This window comes from Protopterus annectens, chromosome 8.part0, assembly GCF_019279795.1.
Source record: "Protopterus annectens isolate FY-2018-M chromosome 8.part0, PAN1.0, whole genome shotgun sequence".
Taxonomy (NCBI): Eukaryota; Metazoa; Chordata; order Ceratodontiformes; family Protopteridae; genus Protopterus; species Protopterus annectens.
Window position 1 is genome coordinate 1,894,913,510 of NC_056741.1, and position 27,910 is coordinate 1,894,941,419.

At 40.7% G+C, this 27,910-nt stretch overlaps 1 protein-coding gene across 8 annotated transcripts in view; it reads right to left on the bottom strand.

Moving 5' to 3' along the window:
• Positions 1 to 27,910, bottom strand: part of FHOD1 (formin homology 2 domain containing 1) — a 1,546,190-nt gene that overhangs the window by 85,256 nt on the left and 1,433,024 nt on the right. For all 8 annotated transcript variants that reach the window (XM_044081394.1, XM_044081392.1, XM_044081391.1 and 5 more), the window contains 2 exons: positions 10,058 to 10,177; positions 9,373 to 9,534 (listed from right to left, as the gene is read on the bottom strand). In XM_044081394.1, the coding sequence (XP_043937329.1) occupies positions 9,373 to 9,534; positions 10,058 to 10,177 (282 nt within the window). The remainder of the gene's footprint in view (positions 1 to 9,372; positions 9,535 to 10,057; positions 10,178 to 27,910) is intronic.

Genomic DNA, 27,910 nt, shown 5'->3' on the forward strand with positions numbered 1-27,910 from the left:
TCTAGTGATGTCTTCAAAATCTGGGACTCTGTTGAGGAATACAGGAGAAAAAGGAAACCACAAGTACAGATTGAAGTGTCACATTACGGAAATGCAGCAAAATCTTAGAGAGGGTGCAGAACTGACAGTAATGACTCTACAGCCTTTGACAGTACATGGTCCATTATAAGATCTGTACATAAGATGTAGGGTTGCCAACATTTTGGTACAAACATCAGATTTTACAGGCTGACATACCCACGGCCAGTACAAAGGATAGAACTTAACTTTTTTTGCCTAAATAAAAGCTTATTCTTGTAACATTTTAGTTGCTTATTCTGTTTCTTATGACATTTAGGTATTTCAGATACAGAATAACTGTTTTATGCAACTATTACATAAAATATAGGAAATAATTGTGTCCTAAAATCTCAGGACGTTTGCCATTTTTACAATTTTTGTCAGGACACAACTGCCCAAACAGGGACTGTCCCTCACAAAGTGGGACAGGTGGTAACCCTAATAAGATAGGAATATGCAGTCATAACCACTATTATTAGCATGAGTCTCTGCAGATGTAAAAGGATATGAAGCTGTAACTGGTGGTGTGATCAGACCCACAGATTCACAGAACTCTGAATACTTTATCAGGCAGAGAAAGGCTTTATATGGGGCAATGTCCATCATCACACAGCTGAAGGTTATACTTTGTATTGAGTTCAGTGTTAACTTCTGACTGAGACAGACCTCTTAGTAACTTAAGTCACAGATCATCAAAAGAGATGCCTGGAAGTTTCTGAACAGAAATCACAAAAATAAGAAAAGATTTCAAGGTCATTGTGCTGCAGGAACTTTACCACCACAGTTGGCATTTTGACACTACATTACCTTTTCTTAATAGCAGGAGGCAATAAGCTCCTCAAATTTGCACCTTAAGTGTATTCAACATTTTACCTCCATCTCAACTCCCAGCTTCTCCCAGACCATTTCTCCACCTGTCCCCATGTTCTCTTGAATATCTCAGAGAATTCACTATCCAACACCTATTTCAGTAATTCATTCTACAGTTTTATAGGCGTCTGCTGCCTCTGTCCCCTCCTTCCCACTCTGTCCATCTGGTTTAGAAAGACCTCTTCACATCTTCCTAACATGACCTTATAGAGTAGTATCATGTGTCAGCATTCTTTTTTGGTCTGACGTTGGAAGAGATCTGCCTACTCTTGCTTCTGGACACAATGTTTCTCCCTCATCCTTTGGATCTTTTTGGTGAGTCTTCTTATGGACTCCTTCCGACAGCAAGACTTCTCATCTGTACTGAAACTGCAGGGTATCTCACAGAAATGTAGGCACATTCTGTGCATACCTTGAACTGCTAGCAGGCGGCATCCATCATGTGTGCTAACAAAGCTCAGAAACATCCCATAACAGAGGTATCATAATTTCCCAGGCAACCACATAACATTTCAAATAAGTCAGGTAAAGGTTCAACCCACTGAGGAATGGAATGACTCAAGTTTTTATCAACCAGTGTTTCTGAGCATCCATATCTCCAGTACTGCCATGATAAAATGCCTTAGTAATTGTTCAGAATATTTTAATAATTTTTGTGTCCCACTGAAGGACTTACCAAAAACAGTACACTGGACACATGAAAGTGACTAACTTCTCCCAGGAAGGCTAGCTACACTGGCATGCAGATTTAAAGGTTAACCTGCAATTGCTTGTGAAGTTTCAACTCCATTCATTTTAAATGACTTGCTTTGCAAATTCTCGACTAGTTCCTACTGCAGTCATGGGACAGAACAGGTTTATGGCAACTCGGCAGTCAGCTTCCAGACCTTACATAAAGTCAAAATGTTCAGTTTATAATATGCCAGTAGCAGAAATGGTAGGTGAACTATCACATTCTATAAGTCTAATGCATTGTGTTTTGTTAATCTCTGTTTGTTGTTTGTACATAGTCAGTAACTGCTAGTGTGCGATGAAAATGTACACTACTTTAGAAGTTGTCATAATTTACCTTATTAGAAGTAAATTAGAAATTGTATTCAATGATTTAAACAAGTTGTCTCAGATTTCCTTTCAAGTACAGCCATATTAATTTTAAACAAAATATGCTTGCTGTATTTTTACAACAGTATCTGCCAAAAGAAAGACTGCACTGGCTGTGTCTGAAATCATCCTGAAAGAAGAGAGTTGTGCACTGCATGATGATGATGAGCACAACCCCTCAATGGCTCACTGAACCATTTGTTTTCCTTTCCTAATGGGAGTAACTACCACATGTCAACTCATGGGCAGTCTTCCTTCTAGCAGAAACAAGACTTTTGGCCATGCTTCTTACAGCAGTACAAGGAGCTGAGAAACAAGCACACACTGACTGTGGCCTATAGCCTCTGAGTACTTTTTTAGCCAACTACTACTGCGACAGACCCTCAGTTTCCAGAAAGCTCTCTGCACAGGTTTGATCCATCATGGGGGATGCCACACAAGTCTCTTCAGTCAGTACGTCTAATCCGTCCCCCAGTGGGAAGTCCTTTCAAGCCACAGGCTACAAAATACGTCTCTGAGCTCTCACATTAGTCTCACCTTCAACTGACATGTTGGACTGATATCGCTTAGGTGGATTTGCAATGGTGGGATAAGGAAAACTCACCTACACTGCAGTGTGTCCCTCTTTTTCCCTATCCACCTATTGTATCAATGGCTATCAAAGGCCTGGTATCAACACTGGTTCACATGATCTGAAAATGTTCCTCCTGCACATCCTCACACCTTTCCCATGTTGTGAGCATGTGATTCATCACCACTCTTCTCATTCACCCCCCCCGTAATCAGCTCTTCCACTGCTCAGGATGCTAATCGAACCTAGGCCATCTGGGTCATTTGTCAAGGATTCATCCCTTTGTGCATGTAGTTGACTGTAGATGTTTTTTTTCATTTTTGCTCCTACATATTGTACATGGTATAGCATCAGTGCTGTGTTACTGAGTGCTGTTTTCTTAAATGCTCCAGCAAACTTAAGTTAGCATTCATATTAACCATCTAGTTCAGCAGAGAACCTTATTCTCTTCTCCCAAATTAAAAAACTATAAACTTCTGCTTTAAAATGAGAGAAATAAATTGGAAAGCACTAAGAAAGCATCATGACACCAAAAACAAGCTTGGAAACAGGCTGAACATCTGCTTAACCATTCAGTGAGGCTTAATCCAGACTGCAGCTCCAGGCTAATGCTCATCATACTGAGGTGTGTGACTACAGGTGGTAAGTAATGGAATGGGTCACAGACAAAAACATGGTGGTAGCCTACAATCCTCCTCCTGCCATACAAGCCTTGAAAGTACAGCTGTGTACTTACCATAAATGTAGACGTTCGAGTGTATTCACTGTTGCAGTCATCACACTTGGGTTATCTGCCTGCAGGTAGCCCTCAGTAGGCCAAATACCAGAGACTTAGTATTTCTGCGTCAGTTGCTGTCACTCCAGGACTGACATCAGGTCATCAGAGGTATAAAAACAGGCAGCTGATGCCATTACATCAGTTTTTCTTGCCCCAAATGTCAGGAGCCCCCCAATGGGGAGCTAAGCTACGGTGGGAAAATCACCACCAGTAAAAAGTAAACACCAATACCAATACCTCTTCAAGGGGTGAGTAATATACACATAGAGGAGAGAGACAGAGAGAGAAGGGGGCTGGAGGGAGAGAGGGAAACCAGGACTGCAACACTGAATACACTCGAACATCTACATTTATGGTAAGTGTACACAACTGTACTATGTTCTTCGTGTTTCACTGTTGCAGTCATCACACTTGGGTTGATTCCCAAAGCTGAAGAAAGGGTGGAGGCAGTCAAGAAGAGTTTGGGCTGGCTAGTATGCCCTGCAGGACTGCAGTTGCAAAACCCGCCCTGGATTTGGAAAATATAAGCAGGTGGTAATGCTTGGTGAATGTGTGTACAGAACTCCAGGTAGCAGCCTCCAGAATGTCCCTGGTAGGGAGTCCCCTGAGGAATGCTGTAGAGGCAGAAGTTGCCCTACTGGAATGTGTTCTGAACCCCTGAGGGGTTGGTTTCCCATGGTGTTTATAGCAGAAATGGATACAGTGTGCTATCCAATTGGAAACTGTCTGTTTTGAAATGGCCATGCCCACTGCCCCTGGTGCAAAACTGAGTAATAACTGGTCAGAATTCCTAAAGGGCTTAGTGCTATCCAGGTAGAATCTGGGCTGTCTGTGCACGTCCAAGAAGTGCAGGATCCTTTCCCCTTTATTGTGAGGATTATGGAAGAAGGTTGGCAAATGGATAGATTGGTTGAGAGCCACACTGGACACCACTTTAGGCATAAAGGAAGAGTTAGTCCTGAGGGAGACCCTGTCAGCTTGAAAAATAATGAAGGACTTCACGACCATAAGTGCTTGTAACTCAGACACTCTTCTAGCTGAAGAGATGGCCAGAAGCAATGCTGTTTTCCAAGAGAGGAATTTTAACTCTGCTGATGCTACAGGCTCAAAAGGGGGTAGAGTGAGCTTTTCCAGTACAAACTTAAGGTTCAAAGCAGGGGTGGATGATCTCCTTGGTGGCCTTAAGTTGTTTGCCCCTCTCAGGAACTGTTTGATGAGAGGGTGAGAGAAGAGAGGTGGCTCAGAGATGTAATGAGCCGAGATGGCTGAGGCATGGATCTTACTGGAGGGGAAGGATAAGCCTCTGTGGAGTAGATCTGCCAAGTAATCCAGGATTAGAAGTAGGGAGGGCAGAGTTGTGTCCTTTCCTTTAGACTGAATCCAGGAACAATACCTTTTCCACTTATCAGCATATGATTTCCTTGTACTGGGTCTTCTGGCTTCAAGAATGACGTCCAGCACCTGCTTGCTTAGGCTGGTCACTGGGGGAGAATTCAAGGAATAAGCCAGGCTGCAAGATTCGGGGTTTGCAGTTGCGGATGCAAGATCTGTCTCCCCTGCTGAGTGAGCAGGGTTGGGCTCTGGTGTAGGTGCCAGGGTGCACCGGTGACAGGCTGCGCAGTAGTGGATACCAGTGTTGGCATGTCCAATCCAGGACAATCAGGATTGTCCTTGGTCTGTCCTGTCTTATCTTGAGCAATATTCTTGAGAGAAGGGGCAGAGGGGGAAATGCACAGATTGACAGGTTTAACCACTGGAAGGATAGGGCATCCAATTTCCAGGGCCTGCTGTGAGGAGTCCTGGTGCAGAAATTGCTGAGCTGGTGATTGCAGGGGGAGGCAAAGAGATCCACCTCTGGGGCCCCCCCATTTCTGAATCAGAAGGCTGAAGGTGCTTGGCTCTAATTGCCACTCGTGTGGGTCTAGGAGATTTCTGCTTAGGTCGCCTGCCAGTGAGTTTTGTTTGCCTGGCAGGAATTGAGCTTGCAGATGGACCTACATGTCCAAAGCCATGTTCCACAGGGCCATGGCTAGCCTGCAGAGTGGGTAAGAGAGTGTTCCCCCCTGCCTGTTGATGTACCACATAACTGCTGTGTTGTCTGTTTTTATTAGCAGGGGTCCTGATGAGAGTAGGGATCTGAAAGCTGTCAGAGCTTGCTGAACAGCTAGCATCTCTTTTTGGCTGATATGCAGATGAATTTGACTTGAACTCCAGTGACCCTGAATGCACTTGTCGTCCAGGTGTGCCCCCCAGGCATAGTCTGATGTGTCTGTGGTTAGGGTCTGGGCGGCATGGGGTTGAGTAAAGGCAAGTCAATTGATGTGGTTGCATGCTGATACCCACCAAAGAAACTCTGCCCTTAGACAAGGTACGATAGGAATGATAGTTTCCAGGTCCTGAGAATGTTGGCACCAAAGACTTTTTAAGTACCACTGAAGTTTCCTCATATGCAGTCTGGTATATAGAATTAGTAGGATGCATGAGGCCATGAACCCTAGGGCTTGCAGGATTTTCCTTGCGGATAGCTGGGTTCTTGTGGCCATTTGAGTGAAGTAGTCTGTCAGATAGGCTTGTTTTTCTGGAGTAAGGAATGCCATCTGGGATGCTGGGTCCAAGCTTGCTCCCAGGAATACAATCTTTTGACTGGGGACTAGTTTTGATTTCTTTTCATTGTTGGTGTACCCTGGGGAGGTTACAAGGTTTTTTACAAAAGTCAGGTGCTGCAACAGCATTCCCTGACTGTCTGCCTGAATCAGGCAGTCGTCCAAGTATGGGTAAATTTGAATTTTTCTCCGTCTGCAGTAGGCAATGGCTGGAGCCAGGCATTTTGTGAATACTTTGGGAACAGTGGATAAGCCACAGGGAAGTGCAGAGAACTGATAATGCATAGATCCTGCCCTGAAGCGTAGATATTTCCTGCATGAGTCCCTGATAGGAATGTGCAGAAAGGCTTCTTTTAAGTCTAGGGTGGCTAACCAGGCATCTTTGGCCAGCATAGGAAGAAACTGCTGCAGGGTGAGCATTTTGAATTTTGGTACCACCAAGAAGGTGTTTAGAATGGAAAGATCTAGGATTGGGTGCCAAGTGCCCTCTTTTCTGGGTACCAGGAAAAGTCTGGAATAGAACCCTTGACCTATCTGTTCCACAGGAACAGGCTGAATTGCCCTTATGCAGAGCAGGGATTGAACTTGGTTTTGTACCTCTGCCCACTGGTTTGAAGGAAGGTCTGGGAACCCATTTGGGGTTGGCAGTGAGTGGAAGTAAAATTTGTACCCCTGGGATACAATGTTAAGGACCCATCGGTCTTTGGTGATAGAAGTCCTGTTTTTTGCATGATGGGCAAGTTTCCTCCTAGGGGCATGAGCAGTTGGGCAGAGGTGGGGAGTGGAGCTGAGAAGTCATTGTGAATTTTTTATGCAAGGGGGTGGCTTAGCACTCCCTGTTTTTGAAGTGCAGGCACTCTACTGCATAGATCTCTGCATCCCTGAGACTGTAGTCTGGGGGGGGGGGGTCTGTTTCCCCTGGGTCTAGTTTGAGATGGCCTTGAGGGAGCTGGAAAGGACCAATGCTTCGAGGGGCAATGCCTACTGAATCTAGGAGGCTGTACTTGAAAGAAATTGTTGACTGTCTGCATAGATTTAGCTTTTTCTTCCATCTTTTTAAGAACCGCTTGTGCTTTGGTGCCAAACAGATTGTCCTTGTTCAAAGGAGCGTCTAATAATTTAGATTTGACATTATCTGGCAAGGTCTGCTCCTTAAGCCAAGCATGCCTTCTCAGTACAGAATCAGTGCCTGCTGTCCTGCAAGATGCTTCTAGGGCATCAGAGCCACATTGCAAAGTATGCTTGCTGACTTGGCTAGCAGAATGCATAAGGCTCTTGTAATTCTTTATTTTCTGCACAGTCCGTAACGGTAGCTATTTTTTGTTTAATTAGTTCCATGATAGGTTGTTGGTACTTCAGCATGTGAAACTGACAACTCAAAGCCCTAATGGCAAGAGTTGCAGAGGTGTATACTTTCTTACCCCATCTGTCTAAAGCTCTGGAATCCCTGTCCGAAGGTGTGGGATTCTTAGCTGTAGTTGCTTTGATACCTTTAGGGTCCAGGGATATGACCTCTGGGTCAGCAGTAGGATTTTTGAAAAGGAATTTGGGAGAGTCAGTAACTCTGTAGTACCCGTCTGGTTTCCTAGGAGCAGGGGGTAGTATCAGGAGTTGAACTGGATTCCATAACGACATCATTCATAACATCCAGGACTGGGGGTATTGCTAAAGGCCTATGTTGTGGCAAATCTAGAAATTCTCCGAGTCTCTTTTTGGACTGAGGACAGTCTTCCCAGTGGAAATGCTCTCTTAAAGTATGTAAGGTTTCACCAAAAGAAAAATCCTCTGGAGGAGAAGCAGAGGGAATGGATTCCTCTGCATCTGAATCCTCATAAGCAGATAAAGGCATGTCTTCATAATCAGATACTTCACAGTCGTCAGACTCTTGATCTGTTAAAGCTGCTGAGGACAAGTCTCTTTTTCTCTTAGCAGGGGAAGGCTGATTTCCCCTAATCAGCATAATAAGGTCTTCTGCCATTTTAAGCATTTGATGTTGTGGCAAGGAAGCAGGTGCTTGAGTTTGGGTTGTCATTTTTTTAGGTGTAGCGCGTACTCTTGGTATGAGAAACTCTGTAGTTTTAGGCAGAACTGAAGACACAAAAGAAGTCGTCTGTTTGTGTCGAATATCGGTAGTGCGAAGAACTTCCTCAGAAGCCAGTGCCTGCTCCGCAGCTCCGGACCCATCCAAGGTAGAGACATCCACAGGTTCCGTAGTCAAAGAGTCTCACAGCATACAGGACTCTGAATGGGTCTCGGTACAGGCCTGCGAATCCACTGAAGTGGGCATCAGGGGCTGCAAAAGCGCATCACTGAGTACCAGTGAACTGGCGACCAGCTTAACGGAAGCATCGTCGGCAGTTTTGGAAGCACTGTCGGCAGTTTTGGACCTGTGCGGTCTGTCTCTGTCTTTATCCTTACATTTTTTCAGAAGATTGGTAGTTGGATGGCTTACCGAAGCCATTTCAGAATACGGAGATAGAGAACAAAGGTATTTAGCAACAATAAGGGCTCGATGACGAATAGTTCGGGCATTGAATAAGGCACAAAACCGATAGTGAGGTATGTCCTGGTCTGGGACTAAACAGGTGACGCAGTAAGAATGGAAATCTCGGTGTGGTATTTTCTTTCCACAGGCAAGACAATTGTTAACTTTTTCTAACATCGGTTAGAACAAGAAAAAAGGATCCCCAATGGGGTACTTAGCTTTAGAAGACTTCATGATAATTGAATTCGGAAACTAAAACTCAGAAATGGCCAACCAGCACTCGTGCGAACAGCTTCTGCTTTGGGCTCCTCAGCAAGAAAGGGGCAAGAATACTGATATAATGGCATTGGCTGCCTGTTTTTATACCCCAGACGACCTGACGTCAGTCCTGGAATGACAGCAACCGACGCAGAAATACTAAGTCTCTGGTATTCGGGCCTACTGAGGGCTACCTGCAGGCAGATAACCCAAGTGTGATGACTGCAAAAGTGAAACACGAAGAACATCAGGTGGCATAACAAAAGCACCTGAAGGGTCAGCCTTTTAATTTGGACGGAATTGCACCATGTATCACACACAATGGTTATGTAAGGAGTTCTAGCTGGCTGTCAGTACTGACAACTGTGTGATATAAAGCAGAACACATCTGGAGAAATTCGAGCCAAGCTCTGAGTAGTAACATTGTTTTCAGTGGGAAGTCTGTCCGCTGTGACAGGCATGAGAAGCTAAAGAAATATTTTACCAATATTTTTAAAAATATAAAAACTACTTGCACAAAAAATAAACTTAATACAAAAAATAATAACATTAGAAATTGGAGAAAAAAAGTTACTTGGTTAATGAAAACAAAACAAATGGATAGAGATTTACCAGGATCGATCATTTGTATAAGCAAGTTCCTTACTTTTGCTGATCGTGTAATAGCTGGAATCTCAGAATAGAGATCAGTAGTATCTGAGAAGCTCTCTGTGACGATATTACACACATGATGCAGCAGTGATTGCCTGTGAACAGTATCCTTTACCTCCGACACTTTTTCCAAATAGCTCAGTTCAAACCCTTTGGCCTGGAAGAAAAAAATGTTATTAAGTAGTGAAGTGTGAAAAAACCCATTCATTCTTCTCGTGGAATACCTATGCATAAAGGCAATTGGTGTTTTAACTTTCTCTAGATACAACACCCACATTTCAAGGTAGGTGCTTTGTAAGAGATTTAGCTGTTCTTAACTCTGGGTACTTTGCTGTAATGATCAGTTACCATTCTGAATGTAGAAGCATAGGTCCTTCTGAAAGCCAGTATAATACAAGGGGAATGGGGGATGCACATTCCGGTAACATATGCAACCTGTGTAATCAGGCAACTGCATACTCCATTACCTCTGGGATGGGAAAACAGAAAAATAAGGCAGGGAAGCATTACTAGAAGGAAAAATTAACACTCAATCACTTTAGTATAGCATGCCTCATCTGCCTCTCACATTTTCAGGGAATGAATGTGCCACGGGAAGGCAAACGGACAGAAGTAAGATGGCAACAAAAAAAAATGAACAATGGAATGAGAAAAATAACAGCTTTTTGGAGTAAAATTACCTTGGAGCCATTGAGGAAGTTCCCAATTTCAAGCAGTGTTGCCAGAATGTATTTAAAGGTTTTATTTTTTGCAAGTTGATCCATTCCAACCTTGAGGTCGAACAGAGGTTCTGCAATTTCCTGCAAAGGGAATCAATAAGCGTTGCATACTTATTTTACACTTTACAATGACAAGACATCTTTCATGAATACATGCATCAGGAATATTAGGTTAAATGAATTAGGTCTATCAGTTACATAACTCTTCTACTGCACTTTCAGTCCTGCTGCAAATACATCACAAATGCTCACACCTCAATTTTAACTTCAGAAATCTATTAGCTGTGACCACTACCTAGTATTTTATTCTTATCCAAATGTCTTCTAAATAAAACTAAACATTAAACCTTGTTTCCCTTCTCAAAATCTTAACTCACACCCATGGAAGTACGTCTGTCAGTTTTAAACCCTAGTGCTTCACTTAACCATTAAGCACTTCCAGTGAGCTTTTTGCCATCTTCTAAGGTATTTGCTGTAATTTGTTCTGCCTTGGACTCCTGTTGAAACATTATTACATTAACCTACGATTTGGTAAAGTAGCGGAGATGTTAGCATTGGCACTTCACAGTACTTAGTGCTGTGGTTCACTTCCAGGGTGTGGGGGGTATGCACTTGTTATGCAGAACATGCACATCCATCTTGGATATGTGTGACCTGCTGGATGATGTGCTTTATTTCTACATCCCAAACACAGGTCAAAAGGTGAACTGGTGAGCCATTAAAAAAAATGCATGAGTGGTGTGTGAGATACCCAAAGTTGGACTGGCATCCTCTCCAGGACTCAGTCTCTCTCCTACTCTCAACTGAGAGAGATTCTGTCTTCAACACAGCACTAAAGAGAATACATTGGGTACCAGAAAATAAGTACACAGATGTATTAACTTCTAACAATTTTCTTTTTGTACTACATTATCTGCAACATCAGAATTATGACAGCAGGCTTTCTAAGAAAATAACGATCATAAAGAAAGAGCAAAGGTAAAGACACATGAACAACACTAAGAGTATGACTGCTTCATAGCACACCAGTCAGGTCCATTCTCTTGGTTACATTTGTAAATTTTACTTACTATAAAAATGCCAGAATGCTATTCCATTTTGGACAGACCAAAATGCAGAGGGAATTTGCCAGAATTTTACTCCATCATCGACTGCCCAGCATGTATAATAATTATTTGCTCTCCTTACTGTGTTTAGTTTTTCAAGAGGGCCCAGGTATGGGAAAGTCAGCTTGATTGGTGGGATATTGTAGAAGACAACTAACACTCATATTATGAGGATGGTGAAAATGTAGACCTCATACCCAGACAACTGCTAGATAGAAGTGAAAATGGCAGGCCAAATCAAACAAACACTGGCGAACCTCTACTGTCTGTTCAGAATCATGTATATAATGTTACTTCTGTTTGGTCACATTACATACAGACATTAGGGGAGTATGTTCATAAAAAAAGGTTTAATTACCTTCAAATGCTGTACAAGTAATCTGTGATCACCCCAACTGCAGCTCTCCTCCCTCATGCAAGTAAAAGGTAAATAATGACCACATCAAGGAAGGCAAGAAATGAAAACAGACTGCTAAGTAGATGGTCAAAGACTGTTGAAAAATGTAAAAGCTTGTGGAAAAAAATGTAATCTTATTCTATATTACCTGGCAGTGCCAGTCTCAGCATAAAAAGCAGGACACAGAAACATTTTTTGTAGAGGAGGTTAAAATGGATTTGTCGCCAAATCAGGGCACTGTTAAGTAACCATATGTGCTAGGCAGTGCAAAGCCAAGACACTACAGGCACATATCTAGCAAACTTGATTCCTTGTCAAAAATACAGCTGTTAATGGTATGGACTTGAGAAGAGTTGGGCACAGAAACCTGGCATTTTGGTTGTTATAAAGACCCAGGTTTTTTGGGGGAGCCTTATGAAATCTGTCTGCACTCTTAGATGCAGGATTTCAAGTATGTGGTTGCAAGTTATCTGTGATGAACAGAGGAGGGACAGTCCATTTTGATTATGGTATTCTCAGCAATTCCATGCAACTTTCTGGGGATCATCTGCTGACCAATTAGAAAACTTTCTCACATAATTAATGGTCTCTGCAAATATGTCCTTCAGGGAGCAACTAACAGATTTTAAGGATATGTCATGGTGTCCTGATTTATAAACTGTGTTGATTCAATTTGGGCTGTGTAAAAGTCCTTTTCGCCAAAGGAGAGGGTCTTCTCCTTCAATTTCTTTCATGTTTTCAGACCACCATCAATACTAGCAAAGGTTTGCATCACTGAATTTTAAATGCAGATACACACTGGTTTGGAAATGAGGCCTGTGGAAGTCTCTGTCTGTTATCTATATATTAAAATTAAATGTAGTTGAAATAGAAATGCTGCTGGAAGGATCTAAAGTAGGTAAAACCTAGTTTGCTATGGTGGCTTTTGGCTTAAATACTACTATGCAGTACAGACCTATTTACTGCACTTCCTATAAAGTGGCTCTGACACAGGTACTGGTGCAGCTGTACTCAGGTAACTAGGTGACTAGCTTTCACCCCCCCCACTCCCGCACACACATGCACATTTTTGCAAGTTGTCACACTGGAAACATCTTTTTCTGTTATCATAATAGAACCTGAATGTCTCCTAGGTTTTTGAACATATTGTAGCATTTTCTCTTTTTCTACATTTCTGCTGTATTTTCTGCCATTTCTTTCTATGCCTATTAATGGTTTAAGAGAGCTTTTAAGCATTTCTCAATTGGAAATGTTTTCAAAAAAGATGAAAGTGTTCTCAAACCTCTTACTCTGCTAGCCTTGTTGAGTTTAATTTTGTCTTTAGGCTCTGAACACAACACTGGGTCTGGTAATTTTCAGGGTCTATTTGCTTACTGCAGGTATAACAGTTGACGCATTTAATGGGCAAAACAAAACCTTCCTTCCTCCAACATCAAAGCAATGACTTCTGATACTCTTGGGGGGAAACTGACCAAATGTAAAATCAAAAGGAATGTTGTGGAGAAGTGGCAATTACCTGCTGGCATGAGCCACTGTATGTATTTCTCATGGTAAAACAGTAGGCCCACCAACACTCAGACACAGAGACAAACTAAAGAGAATTCATGACAGTGCTGCATATATGTATATGTATACATGTATGTGTATGTGTACACATGGGAGCCTCACACTACCTCGGTCAGCAACTTCACAGGCATGAGGCCAGCACTGACCATCTGAGTGAAAAAAGGGACTATTGAGAAAAAAATCCACCTGGGAAAGGGATTACAGAAGCTAGAGCAATTTAAATTTCAACATTCTGCTACAGTGACCCTTCCCAAAGAATGTATATTAATCTCTTTATTATTTATTTATTTATTTGGCATTTGTTTACCAGGTTAGTCCAACTGAGCCAGGGGCCCATTTTCAGTGGAGACCCAAGGAGAAAAGCTCCAACAGAAATGAAAAAAATACATACATTCAGAATTGCACAAGAATAAGTGATTACACAGATTCAAGACTGTACAAATTAAAGTACAATCCAGATTGTGCAGATAAAAGATTAACAGTTGCAAAAAAGTTTACACACGATAATATAGAGAATGAAGATACCTATGGAGAGTAGAGATAAAAAGTAAATATTCACAATAGCATTACATGTTTAAAAAAATAATCTAGATAGGAAGCATAACCTGGATGTGATACTATTTAATTAAACTAGAAGTACAATGAAGCAAATGACTGCTACTCATTCAATAAAAGTTAAATGGTAGAGAGAGGTGTATTGGAAGGGGGGATTAAGCAGGGTCCTGTCATGGACAGGAGCTTAAGTTGGCAAGGTGGATTTTCAATTCTTTTTTGAAGCTGTTTGTGTATTTGACATTTTGAATATTTGGTGGAAGTTTGTTCCAGGCTTGGGACATTATTTCTTCTATAAGCTGTCACATGTTCCTCAAGCTGTGTTTCTCTGGGGTCTCTCGAGAAAAACTGCAGTCTAGAAGAAAGGAAAATGTCAAATGATATATACACGTCCATACATTTAAACATGCTAGTAGTGCATTTCATTAGATGTGTACAATTTATAAATATTTTCTTTTAATAATATTGACTTGTTTACTGTCACCATTCTCATGACTTCAATCACAAGCCGCACTGTCTCTCCATGGAATGGAACTCTCTAGGCATTCTAGCAACTGATCTACAAGGGAAGATGGACTATTTGTGTTTGAAATACATCTAACCTCAAATGAATGCCCTGAACCAAAGCTGCTGCTGCCATCATTTTTTTGGTCTGGTAATATTATTCAAGACTTGAGAAATTCAAAAGTGCAGAATCATATTAATCAAGATTATTGGATAATAAACTTGATGGGCTTTGTTTGCATCTTGAGGCTTTGGTTATCTACAATGAGTAATTGGAAATAACGTGCAGTTATTTTTTCTGATATCAGTCTATCTCTATGGAAACACTATCTTCTTTTCTCTGTGCAATGGCAATACTGTGTTGAATGTACAATCATATCTCTTCATTTGTAATAGTCTGCACCAGGTGTCTTCTTTTAATGCCACAACAACATTAATCTGACCAGCACAACTCCGCCACCTGCAATTCTTACAATCGTTTCAGAGGCATCTCTCGAAATGACATTTTTGTTCCTCTGCCTTTCTCAGTTTGTATTAGACCTTCCCCACCTTCCTGTACCACTTGTATGCAAATGACATGGTTCTATACTGCTCTAACCAGTCAATCTCATCCCTGGGACAGGATCTGTAGTCAGATTTCCAGGGCCTTTCCCAATGGGTTGACAAGAAAAACCTTGTTCTCAACTCATCAAAAACAAAAACCAGTGCTACTTGGAACAAAACTTATAAGATCTTCACTTTCTCTAATGATCTATGAGCACACCACTACCCCTTTAGAACAAGTTCACTTCTTTAAGCATCTTGTCCTTGGATTAAGGCTCATCTCTCACCTTCAATTTGCACTTTGATAACCCAAATAAATAGATTAATCCCCTCCCTTTTCTAGGCACAGAAAAACAGCTCTCTTTCTCTCCTACTTAGCCAAATTTACAATCAGGAAATGCATCCTCTTCCCATAACTTGAACACAGCCTACCTGTTACATCAACTAAAAACTCCACTACCTTGTAAGTTATCTCAAACAAAATCTGTAAATTCATCACTCACTCCCCTAAGAAAGACCACCACAGTATTACTCTAGAAAAATCAAAATGGCTTCCTGTAAATCAAAGAGCAAACCTGCACCTAGACTCACAATTGTTCAAGCTCCTATATAAAATTCTTTCCCACTCCCAGCTTCAAAATTTATAAGACCTACCTCCTTTTACTACATTTGCAATCAAATCTTAGTCTCTCTGGATGTGTGATGCAAACTCCACAAGCTGAACTGCAGACCTGTAACCATGCTTTATCTATTCTTTGCCCAAAAAAGGTGGGGATCTCTCTCTCCTGATCTTAAAGACAATTTATTTCCCAAATTAAAAGCTCTGCTAAAAGCACCTATATTGAACCTTGCTAAGTATAGTTCCAGTCCTTCTGGACACATAACCTAACCTTTACCACCTCTTTCTGTCATTCTTTCTCCACTATTTTGTCTACTATCTGATAAACATTCACACTTGCTTCCTCTTTCACATTACCAACCATGATTTTTACTAAACAGTTGTACACACAGTTGTACAAATGTTCTTTAAATTTTGTATTCACTTCTCTTCATTCTAAAAATAGAATGTCTGCAGTCATCTAACACTGTTTGTATATTAACCCTGGGTTGAGACTGAAATTGGTCAGAATTGATCAGTGCTCCACTCCTGTAAACAAGTTCAATAAATACATTAATGCTGTGAAGGTATCTTTCATTAGTGTGACTGAAGGTATGTAGCCTTTTTGAATGGAGATGGCTTGGCTAACAGCTATCACAATCTAATATTCATCAACTCATAAGAATGCTTGGTAACCGGGATCATGTTATCAGATTAGTAATCTGACTGGTGGCAGCATGTACAGTGAATAAAGGAAAAGTGTTCTGCCATTTGTGAGTATCAGTAGCCCCTGCCAGCAAACAATGTGACAGTATGAGAAATAAGTCTGGTTATGCCTAAGTTATGTTGGTAAGACTGCAGTAGAAGGCACTGTGCTCAGACTAAGGTGGGTGAAATTATGTGTGGTTGGTGATTGTAACCTTATTCTGTAGCTAGCATTGTAAAACCTATTTGGATAAAAGTGACAGTGAAGTTACAAAGCAACACTGTGTATTTTCAATAAGTTCTTAAAGCCAGTCACACCTTGCATATAAAATAGGCATCCAGTGGAGTTGATTTGGGCTGCATAACCCTTACACCTCAAATTATTTTCTGGCACTGGTGAGATTCAAACCTTTTTGTCCATCACAAATTAGTAACTACGGTGCAGGATTTAAAACCTATGTTCCTGCTCTTGACACATTTGGTGGATGTGGTGCAAACTGGACTTTTACAGCCTGCAAAACAGTTTTGTCACAACAATGTGCACACACCCTTGCAGCCTTAGGCTGAAATATACAGCACTATACACTGAACAGCATTTCATTTTTAGTCAGAGTACTTAGGACACTGGCAATATGATTTCTGACCTACTTTCCAAGATGTTGGTGGCAGAACTTGTACAGCATGCAGCTAAAGGACCACCCCACATGTCAGCTGATAACCTTAAAATGCATCTAGAATTAAAGAGACAAGAGCTGGAGTGAGATACAAGGCAGCTCAATGCAGTTAAGAAAGAGCAGGCATGAAGTCACTGAGAGAGAGAGAGAGAGAGAGAGAGAAGTAGCTGCATGACAGAGAAAGACAGACAGGAAGCTGAAGCAGCTTTGTGGATGGCGCAGTGGTGCAACAGTAGCATTGTTGCCTCACATCAATAAGTTCTCCGGTTCGATTCTAGGCTGGGGTGCCTTCTGTGTGAAATCAGCATGTCCTTCCTGCATTCTTTCAAAAGGTGCTTCAACGAAGTATTAGTTGAAGGGTGTGCACACTTATGCAACCAGCTTATTGTACATTTTTTATTTTTTATATTTTTTTGCCCCAGCAGATTTGCTTATTTTTCAATTGAATTGTACAGGTTATGGGTAACATTAAAGGTGGGAAAAGTTTTGAAATGATTTATTGTGCTCCCATTTTTTTATATTACAAAAACCTGTCATTTTAACAAGGGTGTGTACACTTTTTATATCTGCTGTAAGCCTGCTTTTGATAAGATGCATCAATTGTTTTCTACAGACCTTGATGGCATTCCATGTTAATCATGTCATAAAAGTGAAAGCAGGGGAAACTCAATGCCAAAAAATGCATCATAGTGTCTTTTGAGAAAACTGCCACCTAGGCTAATTACTCCATTGATCAGACAAACCCTAAGCACTGACCCGGTAGTCAGGGATCTGGGAACACATGCAGACAATAATCTGGCTTTTGACCAAAATGTGGCCAAGGTAGTAAGAAAATCATTAAATGTTGCCCAACTTATAAGAAGGGCACAGCATCCAGGTCTGAGGAAATCATACTCTCTCTTTATTTGGCCCTTATCAGAACCATCATTGAGTATAGTGTCCCCTTCTGCGTGTACCTGGCCAGACAGATGCAACAGTTGGAATGCCCACAAAGGCTCCTTACCAGGAGAATCCAGGGTATAAACACATTGCCCTGTATGGATCATCTTAAAGTCCTATCTCTATTCTCGGTCTCCTACAGGTTACTGAGAGGCAATCTATACCTGGTACACAAGACATCCTTGGTTTCAGCTCCGGTGGACCTTTTGCACATCTGCAAAATGATGATCATCAGAACCACTAGATCCAAATATTTCAATTTTGCTTGTGACCTAAATAAGACATGTTGGTGAGACAGATATGTCTTTCAGAAGATCCCCATGGTCTGGAACAGGCCTAACCAATCCATGGGAAGCAGAGTCCATCCCTAACCCTACTTAAGCATAAGACTGACCACTGGGATGGGAAATCTGAAATTCACTGTGGATCTGTCCCCCTCCCCACCAATGTCTCTGATAGACAGAGGCAAACAGTAAAGTCCAAACTGACATACCCCCCAGCCCCCCACACACACAACCTCCAGAAACTTCCTAACATATTCTCTCCAAATAAATGACCATGATACACAGGGACAAACTTGGGATGGACTGGATGGCTAGGCTTATAAAGGCCCTGGTGGTCGTTAGCCTAGTATATACCTATGAACTTATAAGACCTGTCATGATGAGTTCATGCATGTACTATTTCATAATTTTGTTTTGTTCTTTAGGCAAATTATTTTGTGTATTAGTCATAAATTTAATTCTTCAGTTTTTGCCAGTAGTTAACACTTAACTTTAACATACAAAGCTATGTCAAACCCAGAGCTGTTGGACATGCTCCACGTAAAAAAATCCCAATCCCTCCGAGCTAGACGCTCTAGGGACCTAAACCTTGTCACCACAATAAACAGAACATGCTGGAGAGATAGATTCCTGTCTCAGAGACTTCCCATACTCTGGAACAAACTACCTATCTATATCAAACAAAGCTCCTCATTAGCACTCTTCAAGAAAAATCTTAATGATTGGATGGGAGATAGGAAATTCACCCCAGGGATCTCTTCTGTGGCTTTGCTTGACAGGGGCACAGGAAGATAATTTTCTTGGGTGGCAAAAGCCAGGCTACCATTTGGCTACGATTATATAGGCCCTAGCGCCAATAGCCTAGTACCTACCTATGAATGTCTACCCTATGAAAACTGACAACACGCAGTTATCCAGATTTCAGCAATGGCCTCCCTATTACTCAGCTAGTATAAAGACAACAAGAGGAGTTCAACTCCTGATGATCACACAGGGACCAAAAAGCTTAGGTGCTCACCTTACAGAATATGAAAATATTTTGACATTTTGTAATGGACTATCAAATAATGAAACCACTCACGTCAGCACAGTGTTATAGAGTAATAAAGCCTTAACTATGGCTCAGATGACCCAGGTTCAATTAACAGCTCATGTGTCTGAGCTGCTGGTAGGGATGAATGGGACTGCCTAACTTGGGGGGTGCACAGAGTACACAAAGTAGTCAGATTTATCTGGTAAATGCTAGAGAAACAACCATAGCATGCTTGCTAAGACCGGGAAGGGTAGTGTGTTGATGTTAGTTCCTTGGGGGAGTAAAAAGCAGATTTATGTGGCCTGTCCAGTGCTACCAGGGTATGGGCAGGGACAAAGAATTGGAAAACACTCCTGGCAATAGTATGATGTTGGCTGGGGCTGCTTTAATCTGCATGTTGGTCCCAAACCTTACTTGGAGTTAGCCTTGGGGAGGTCAAAATGGGTAGGTAGACTTCAAGGACAGGCATCAGCCTTCTCTTTTGGTTAGATGCTGGAAAGAAGTGAGACAAAAGTAATTAATGAAACCCCATCAAATGTTAAGCGAGCCATAATGGCTTTAAAATTCTGGTGCAAAATGGCACATCGTTGCCTTCTCAGCTCTGTATGTCAGCTCTAGAGTGCCTTATTTGAGGGGTCTGCACATCCTTCCTGTGCTGGCATTTGTTTTTGCTAGGTGTTCCAGTTTTCTACCACATCTCAAAGATGTGTTGCCCACATTGCTTGTAGATGTGCATTGCAAGTAAGATTGAGTGAGAGTGGGAATTCTGCAAATGGATGGTTCTCTGTTCAGCATTAGTTCCTCAGCAGTTAGTGACTGGCTTGAAACGTGAGGCCAAAGATCCCTAGATTAAGTGTCTAGCCTCTTGGATGATGATCTGCTACCCTAATCTGCTTTGCAGCTGATGGACTACATCTTTTGTTGAAGAAACTTCATATACTGAATGTGACATTTGTTGCTACTATTCAGTATTCCTTATCCAAAATACCCATTTCTGTAAACCACAGATAACTAAAAACAAACAGAAACAGGCCTGCACTACAGGACCTCTTTTGGTAGAAGAGATTTTTCTGCCATGCAGTGGAGTTATTGGGATATTTTTTGGCAATACTAATATGCCACTCAACACAATATTCTGAACAACAAACTAGCAAGAGAGCAGGATCACTAAGTCCATACATGCAGTATGTGCAGGTACACAGCTGACTCATGTTACCTCAGTGGGATCAGCCTGTATGCACATCTGTTGCTTTTGTGAACTGCATTCAGTCGGAAGTGGGGTGGTAATGGTGGTCATTTGCATTTACAATGATGCAAGGCTGCATACACATAGTCTTACCCATTGTGCAAGAACGTTTATGAGCAGTAGAAGGCTTCTGTATTCCACTCTATGGCATACAAGCCCTTCTTGTGTGATGCATAATGTTTATGAATAATATCCCAAACAGCAGTCTTAGCTTTAATGAAAATATCTGCTAAATACTTCTGACATTTGGGATAACTCAGATATCTATCCATAGAAATAAGTGTTCCACTGCATACATCACTAGGTTAATACATTTATTCATGGATACATATGCAAAAAGGTTTTGTATTTACTTAATAAACTAATTTATGCAACTAGAGAAGGTTCAAATATTTATTGCAAAGAAAACATTGCAAACACTGTAGCTACAGATATGTTGAGATTAAGCTTACTACAGTCCAAATTATATAGACTTCTGAGTCGGGGTGATCAAAGTTTGGTCTTTAGGTTTCTGGTCCTGTTGTTGTGGGGCTGTCACCAGGCTGGGTTACCTTATACTAACTCTTTTAATATGAGCAATAGGGAAAGAAAGGGAAATTGTCTCGCTCAAACTCATAAGTGGTCATTATGAACACTGATGCATTCAGACCTGTTCATAAGTACTTTAATCACCAAAACTGTCATCAATCTGCATTTTAAAACTGTGAAAATATTAGCATGTTCTAATGGTCGCTGTTAACTATTTCTGTAACTTGGCTACTCTTATTGTAAAGAAATGTATTTTCCTTTTGCCTTTGTATTTCCCTCCTACCAGAAAAAAAAATGTATTTCTTGTACAAAAAATATGGCAGAAGAGAACCAGTTAAAGCCTTTTGTTGCATACAAGAAGGGTTACTGGCATATATTTATGCCAAAATGAAATCACCCCATAAGCCTGTACTGGACTAAGTACACTACAAGTAACCTATGCCTTTCACCATATGATACATTTCTTCACTGTTCTATTTGCTTTATAAAATGTTTCTGGACCCTCTCCTAACTTAATCACGTCTCTAGCTAGTGCCATATTCCATAACTGGTCTAACCATTTTGTACAGTGACGTAAGTACAGCTCAGTGCCAGGGGGACATTGACATACTAGAATTTTTTTTAATTATTTCTCATCATTTCCAGACAGAAATATTAACATGCATACAGGCATCTAAGTAATCATTTACCAGTACACCTCAGTGTCTTTAAACATTGAGCAACTCTGAACAATCTCAAAATTAATGCCTAGAGATATAAATTATTGGAGTTAAATAAAAGCATAACATAACATTCATTGCAGTTGCAAGACACTAATTGTTCACTCACTCTGGTATACAGTTGGTCCTAGTACCCCTGTTATTTGTTTATGGTGCCCTGCAGACATCACCATACTATCTAACTTGATACAGTCTGCAAATTATGACATTCATACATGGTCACTTTCAGGCATGGTAGCCATAAAGACATTAAAAGAAAATGACTCTAGAACAGAACCCTAGGACACATCTCTTATTAGCTTTATAATGATCCAAATGTGGCCCTCTAATTTGGGCACATGATTTCTTGCACGAAAAACATTTAGCTATTCACTGTCTAATGTAGTAACTAACTCACCACCTTCTACAGGTATTATTAACTCCACATGGTGCAGTATCAAAGGCCTTAGCCATATCAAGAAATATAATGGCCACCAGAATGTCACAATCCACAGTGGTCTAAAACGTTATCAAATTAGTATTGCATGATCTATTATTCATAAAATCATTTTGAAAAATGCACCTTACATGGTACTACTTGTTAAGATGACCCTCAAAGCATTTTCCCTGAATACGTGTCAGACTTACAGCTGTCTGAATGATGGGCGTCCTCCTTTATGTGCTGGGGTAGTTTTGGCATTATTACAAAGCAAAAGCATACGGCATTCAGCCAAGTTCACTAAATAGGATAAACAAGGGACAGTACAAACCTTAAAATCATTCAAAAAGTAACCACTGAAATTGTCAGGACTAGCCTGGATGTCACACCTAATTCCGTTTAAAACATCCACCACCCGGGATCTATAAAGAGTTGGTACTTCCTCTATCATCTGCAAAGTAGTATCACAAGCCCTGTATCTGCTATAGCATTATTAGCTGAGAAGGTACTTGCTAAGACATTTGCAACTTTATGTCTATCTAATGCATGTAATGTTACTCTGCTTTAATATATTTCTCATATCACCACCATTTCTTTGAAGGGGGTTGAGGACTGATATAATGGTTAAGGTGTTTACCTCACAGTCAAAAGCTATAGGGTTGGATTCCCCCTTTAAAAAGAAAAAGATTCCTGGCTTAAAATGGTCCACAAAGGCAGCTAGCCTAATATTTACTTAGGAAGATGTTTGCAGAAAGTATTACTATTCTAGGAGGGATATTTTGCAAATTTGGTTCATATCCAACATTCTGTCTCCTAACTTCCTTAGTTAATACTACGTATCTTCAGTGATTTGTATCTGTAGGGGTGACTTCACAGTTATGACACAACCTTTTCCTTTAACAAATAAACTTTTTTTTACACTAGCATGTACAGTCTCTTACATTTTTACTTGATCTACATGGAACAAACTTGCAAATTAAATTTTCTAGTTTATTATAAAATGTATTTCAGATTTCATCAGGTTCTTTATCTTTAAAGGTATACAATCAGTCCCATGACTCTAAGAGTTGAAGAAAATATAATTTATGGTATAAGATTTTCTAGCTTTTGCATCTCTTTCCCCCTTTAATTTATACCTAGTTCAATTTTCTACAAGATTTCACAATGGTAATAGATGCCAAGATACAATACAGCTTGGAGATCCAACAAATCTACTTCAGAGCTCAAACACAACTGCCAAGACATTCTCCTGTCTAATCAGGAAATCAACATACTCATGGAGTCCAAATTGACTTATAGCTTCAGTGATATAATTGTCATTATTACTTTTGGCAGAATAATTCCCCAATAAATATCAGGGGCATTTAAAGCAGTCATGGTTTAATAGCTATGGTTATTACCTTTTCCCAGCTTACTCTACAAAAGGTGAAGGACTCCTTTAAACACTTAGAACAATAATGCTAGAATTAGATTCATCAATTCATACAGATGGAATTTCTGCTTGAGTACTATTATGGCATAAAACATTGAGTATCTCATTGAAAATATAGGCAATCCACCCTGTACTCTATTTTTTATTGTGTTGTTATAACTATCACATCCCCTACACATCAGCTGGGGGAGCTTTGTCACACATTTCAGTTAGGTCTTCACCATCATTTTGATCCCATTTCAATATTGCTTCCAAGTCACCAACCTTTTGCTTACATTTCTAGTACTGCAACGAACTACAATGATTCTCTTTTGCACAGGTAGGTCCTTCATAATCTTAATAGGAAGGACTCTAAAAAAAAAATGTTTTACCGTAGCCATTAACTTGGAATAAATGTACTTATTACCACCATGTGACAAGTGTGACCTGTCCTTATAGCTTCATAGGAGGTTATTAGGCTACTGACCCTAGGGCCTTTATAAGCCTAGCCATGTTATAGCCTTGTTTCCTTACTCACCAAGTTGTATGGTCTATATCTGCAGTGCGAGTCTATGATCAGCACCAACTGCCCTTATCCAAGAGGGACATAGGTGACATCCCTGGGGTAAATTATGGTCTCCATCCAGTCATCTAACTTGCACTTAAATAGGGTCATTGAGGAGCTCTGTTTTACATGAATTGGGAGTTTGTTCCAGAGGAGTGGCAATCTCTGTAAGACATATTTGTCTCTCCAGCATGTCCTGTTAATGTTGCAGGCTAGGTTAAGATCTAATAGAGTGAGTGAATCTTGTCCCATTTGACATGCAGATGTGTAAGCATTTCCATTAGGGCAGGGTCTCAGACTGCTCTGTAGGCCAGGCACAAGAAGCCTCTCAGGAGCCTATAAGATAGAGAGTACAGTGACAGGGCCTCCAGTCTGTCCATGTAGGTCATATGTTGAAGGCCCTAAATTTTCTTGGTGAGAAACCTCTGAGGTCTCCCCAGCTGCTGCAGGTGTCCAGTGAGGTACATACAGATGGGAGTGATGTCCTCTAGTAGTGGTCTGATGAAGGAGGAGTACAGGGGAGTTATAACATCTTTAGCTCTGGATGCAATACCCTTACGTATGAGATGTGAAACACAGAAGACCTTCCTTACCACTATGGAGACACAGTGACTGAAGTTAAGGTTGCTATCAACCGGTGTTCCCAAATCTCTCACCACAGGGTTTGAGCTAAAGGGGGTACTGTTAATATTTTAATTTGCAGGGACTTATCATCCCTTTCAGCAAAGGAGAACACTTTTTTTGTGTTTTGTCCATGGCTTTAGCACCAATCATTTGTCTGTGTAAGCCTTTTTTGTAGTTTGCCATCATCATTGGGAACTCGATGATTGCACCCAGTTTGCAGTTATCGGCAAACTTGGTAAGCCACAGGCTATCTATTTTTGCCAGAACTTCTGAGAAATAGATTGCAAACAGTAGGAGGTCCAGCACAGATCCTTGTGGTACACCACTGATAACTGGACTGCTGGTAGAGGTGGAATCCCCGTCTTCACGGGTATGCATTCTGTCGGTGAGCCAGATGGTTACCCATCTAGTGGCATATGGTTAATTCCCCACCTGGGTGAGTTTCTCAATGACGTCCAAGTGGGGGAACTGTGTCAAAAAGCCTTGGCTAAGTCAAGACAGGGTGTATGTACTATTTTGCCTTCATCCACGGCTTTGGTGACATTCTGGAAGAAGTCCACTATGTTTAATAAGCAAGATGTACCATAAAGCCAAACTGGTTCAGGTCAAGAGTTCGAAGGTCTACAATACAACACATTGTGGCTTCTTTTATGATCTCAAATCAGACTGCTGATGAAAACACAACATGGAAGCCACATCTGAGATTAGAGTATGTTTGCCCCCTACCTGTTACAAAGGCAGAGCAGCCAAGTGCCCTGCTTTGTTGCACCCCCCCCCCCCCCCAAATGCTAACTCATCTGCTTAGTAAGTCCACTGGTTGAAGCTTTGTGGGTATAAGTAACTCCAAATAATTAAACACTTTCAAACTAAGCATTCTACATCAGACACAAAAAATTATGATACACACAGCATAACCCTTTAAAATTTAACAAATTATGATTAACATTTACTTAATAAATCACTGTTTTAGAATAGCATTGTGGTGTTATCCTTGTTTAGTGTTAGATTCTGCTTTTTGATCAAGAAGCACAGGAGAAGTTTTACTGGAATACATTTAGATGAGGTCAATTAATGTCACAGCATAAATGACCATATCAATAACCATAACAGTTAAAGCATTATCTTCATTCAATGTTTACAAAAAGTATGACTTTTTTTTTTGCTTTCCCTGGCATTTGACTATACAACATTTATTTTACATTTGTTAACCGGGAGTGTCTGACTGAGCCAAAAGCCCTTTTTCAGCAGAGGCCCAGGGAGAAAAGCTCCAGATAATTCAATTTTAAAATTACAATGCAGTTTAAGAACTAATACAGTAGTCAATAATACTTGAAAGACAAAATTTAAAGAAAATGCCAACAGTACTGTGTTACAATTTCAGATAAAGATGCATAAGAAACTACATGGGAAGCAAAGGTAGGTTGACGTTTATACTAGCTATGTAATACATGAACTATACCAGTATCCTAAGAGGTATAAGCAGCTAAGGAATGAGAAAGAAAGTGAAGAGGTGCCTAGGAGAAAAAGGAAGGAACAGATAAATAAGAATAAAGGATGGTTACGAGAGGGATAAGTAAGAGGAGAAAAGAATGATGGTTAGTTTGTTAAAAAGGATACGTTTAGGGAGGTTGAGAACAGCTGCAGATAAGTGCCTTATAATGTACCTTTTGTGGACAATTTAAATTGTTTGGGATGTGTTAGGGATCTCATTTCAAGTGGAAGTTTGTTCCATGCTATAGATGGGTGGTAGCTGTATACGTTACGCCCGGTTTTGGACTTGGGTTTGTATATTTGTAATAGATGTTGGGTTGCACTCCTGAGTTGCTTTGTAGGGGAATAGTGGGAGATGAGGTGGGCTTAGACCTGGACAGAAGGCTGGCAGACATAGAAGAGTGTGTATGATTTGGAGATGGGGGAGGAGAAGCTGGTGAGGTAGTTCAAGCCAATTTAGGTATTTTAGGGAGAGACAGTGGTGGGATGTATAGGTTTGTTGAGCTGCAATCTATCTATCTTGTGATAGTTTGACTCAAGCTTAGTAAGTAGGGTCGAGTTGAGATTAATCAGTATTTGGGAGCAATATGTTAAGCACAGAAGAAGATAAGCATGTGTGAGTGTAATCCTGGCTTCAGTGGTGAGAAATATTTTATTTCTATACATTAGTCTTAGTTTCTGATGAGTTTTTCTAATGCAGTTATTTATGTGAAGGTCATATTTCAGCTGATAATCAATTGTAATGCTGAGGAGTTTTGTGCTAGATTCTACGTCAACAAGAGTATTCTTTAGGGACATTATGGAGAAGGAAGACTTGATGTGATTAGCTTTTTTTGGAGAGAAAGAGTAACAGTTTTGTTTTTTAGGGTTGAGGATAAGCTGATTATTGGAGAGGCACGTCTTTACTGAGTTAAGGATGACTGAGTAGCTGTTAGAAGTTCAAAAGGAGAGTCGGCAATGGTGATGACTGTAGAGTCATCTGCGTATTGGACTATGGAAGATTGTAGGCAAGACGAAAAGGATAAGTTAAAGTTATTAAAAAGTAGTGGTCCAAGAATGGATCTTTGGGGGACACCCATTCTTACTGGAAGGGGAGTAGATAGTGTAGAGTGCCATCTCACTGATTGCAGCTTGTCAGAGAGATAAGCTGGAGAATTATGCAACTGTATCTGGGGAGAAGATGAGGTCAGACAGTCTGTTCAGTAGTAGAGAGAGGGAAACAGTGTCAGAATCCTTTGAGAGGTCAAGAAATAGGCAAGGGATAAGTTTATCATCATCTCTGGCTAAAGAAATAGTGTTGAGAAAGGACAGTAGAGCTGTGGTGGTACTATGTTTGGGTTGGAAGCCATGCTGTGAAGGAGTGAGTAGTTTTTCCTGTATGAGATATTGCATAACCTGTGCATGTATGCATTTTTCTAAAACTTTTGATGGAGGGGAGATGATAGAAATAGGTCTGAAATTTGAGATTTCAGAGGAGTTACTTCCTTTATGAATAGGTAGAGTGTAGAATTGTTTCCAGATTGATGGAACTTTAGATTCACAGATGGAGCAATTGATTATGATAGATACAGGCAGAGCAAGACAGTGGGTGCTACATGGAGAAAATATGAAGGGATATTGTCAGCAGATACAGAGCATGGTTTTAACTTGGAGAGTAGACTTTTAATGTAGGTAGTGGGAACAGGTTTAAGGGAGAAAGTGTTAGTGGAGATGGCAGTTAGAGAGGGTCCAGAGCAGTTAGGAGGATTGGTATTGGAGGAGTTGGGGTTAAATAGCTTGGATACTGATTCAACAAAATAGGTACTGAAGGTGTTAGCTGTCACTTCAGGTGATTTGTCTGGGCATGGCTTGGGAGAAGTAGGGTTACCAGGGTGTAGTATTTGGTTTATGGTGAGGAAGTTCCAATTAATT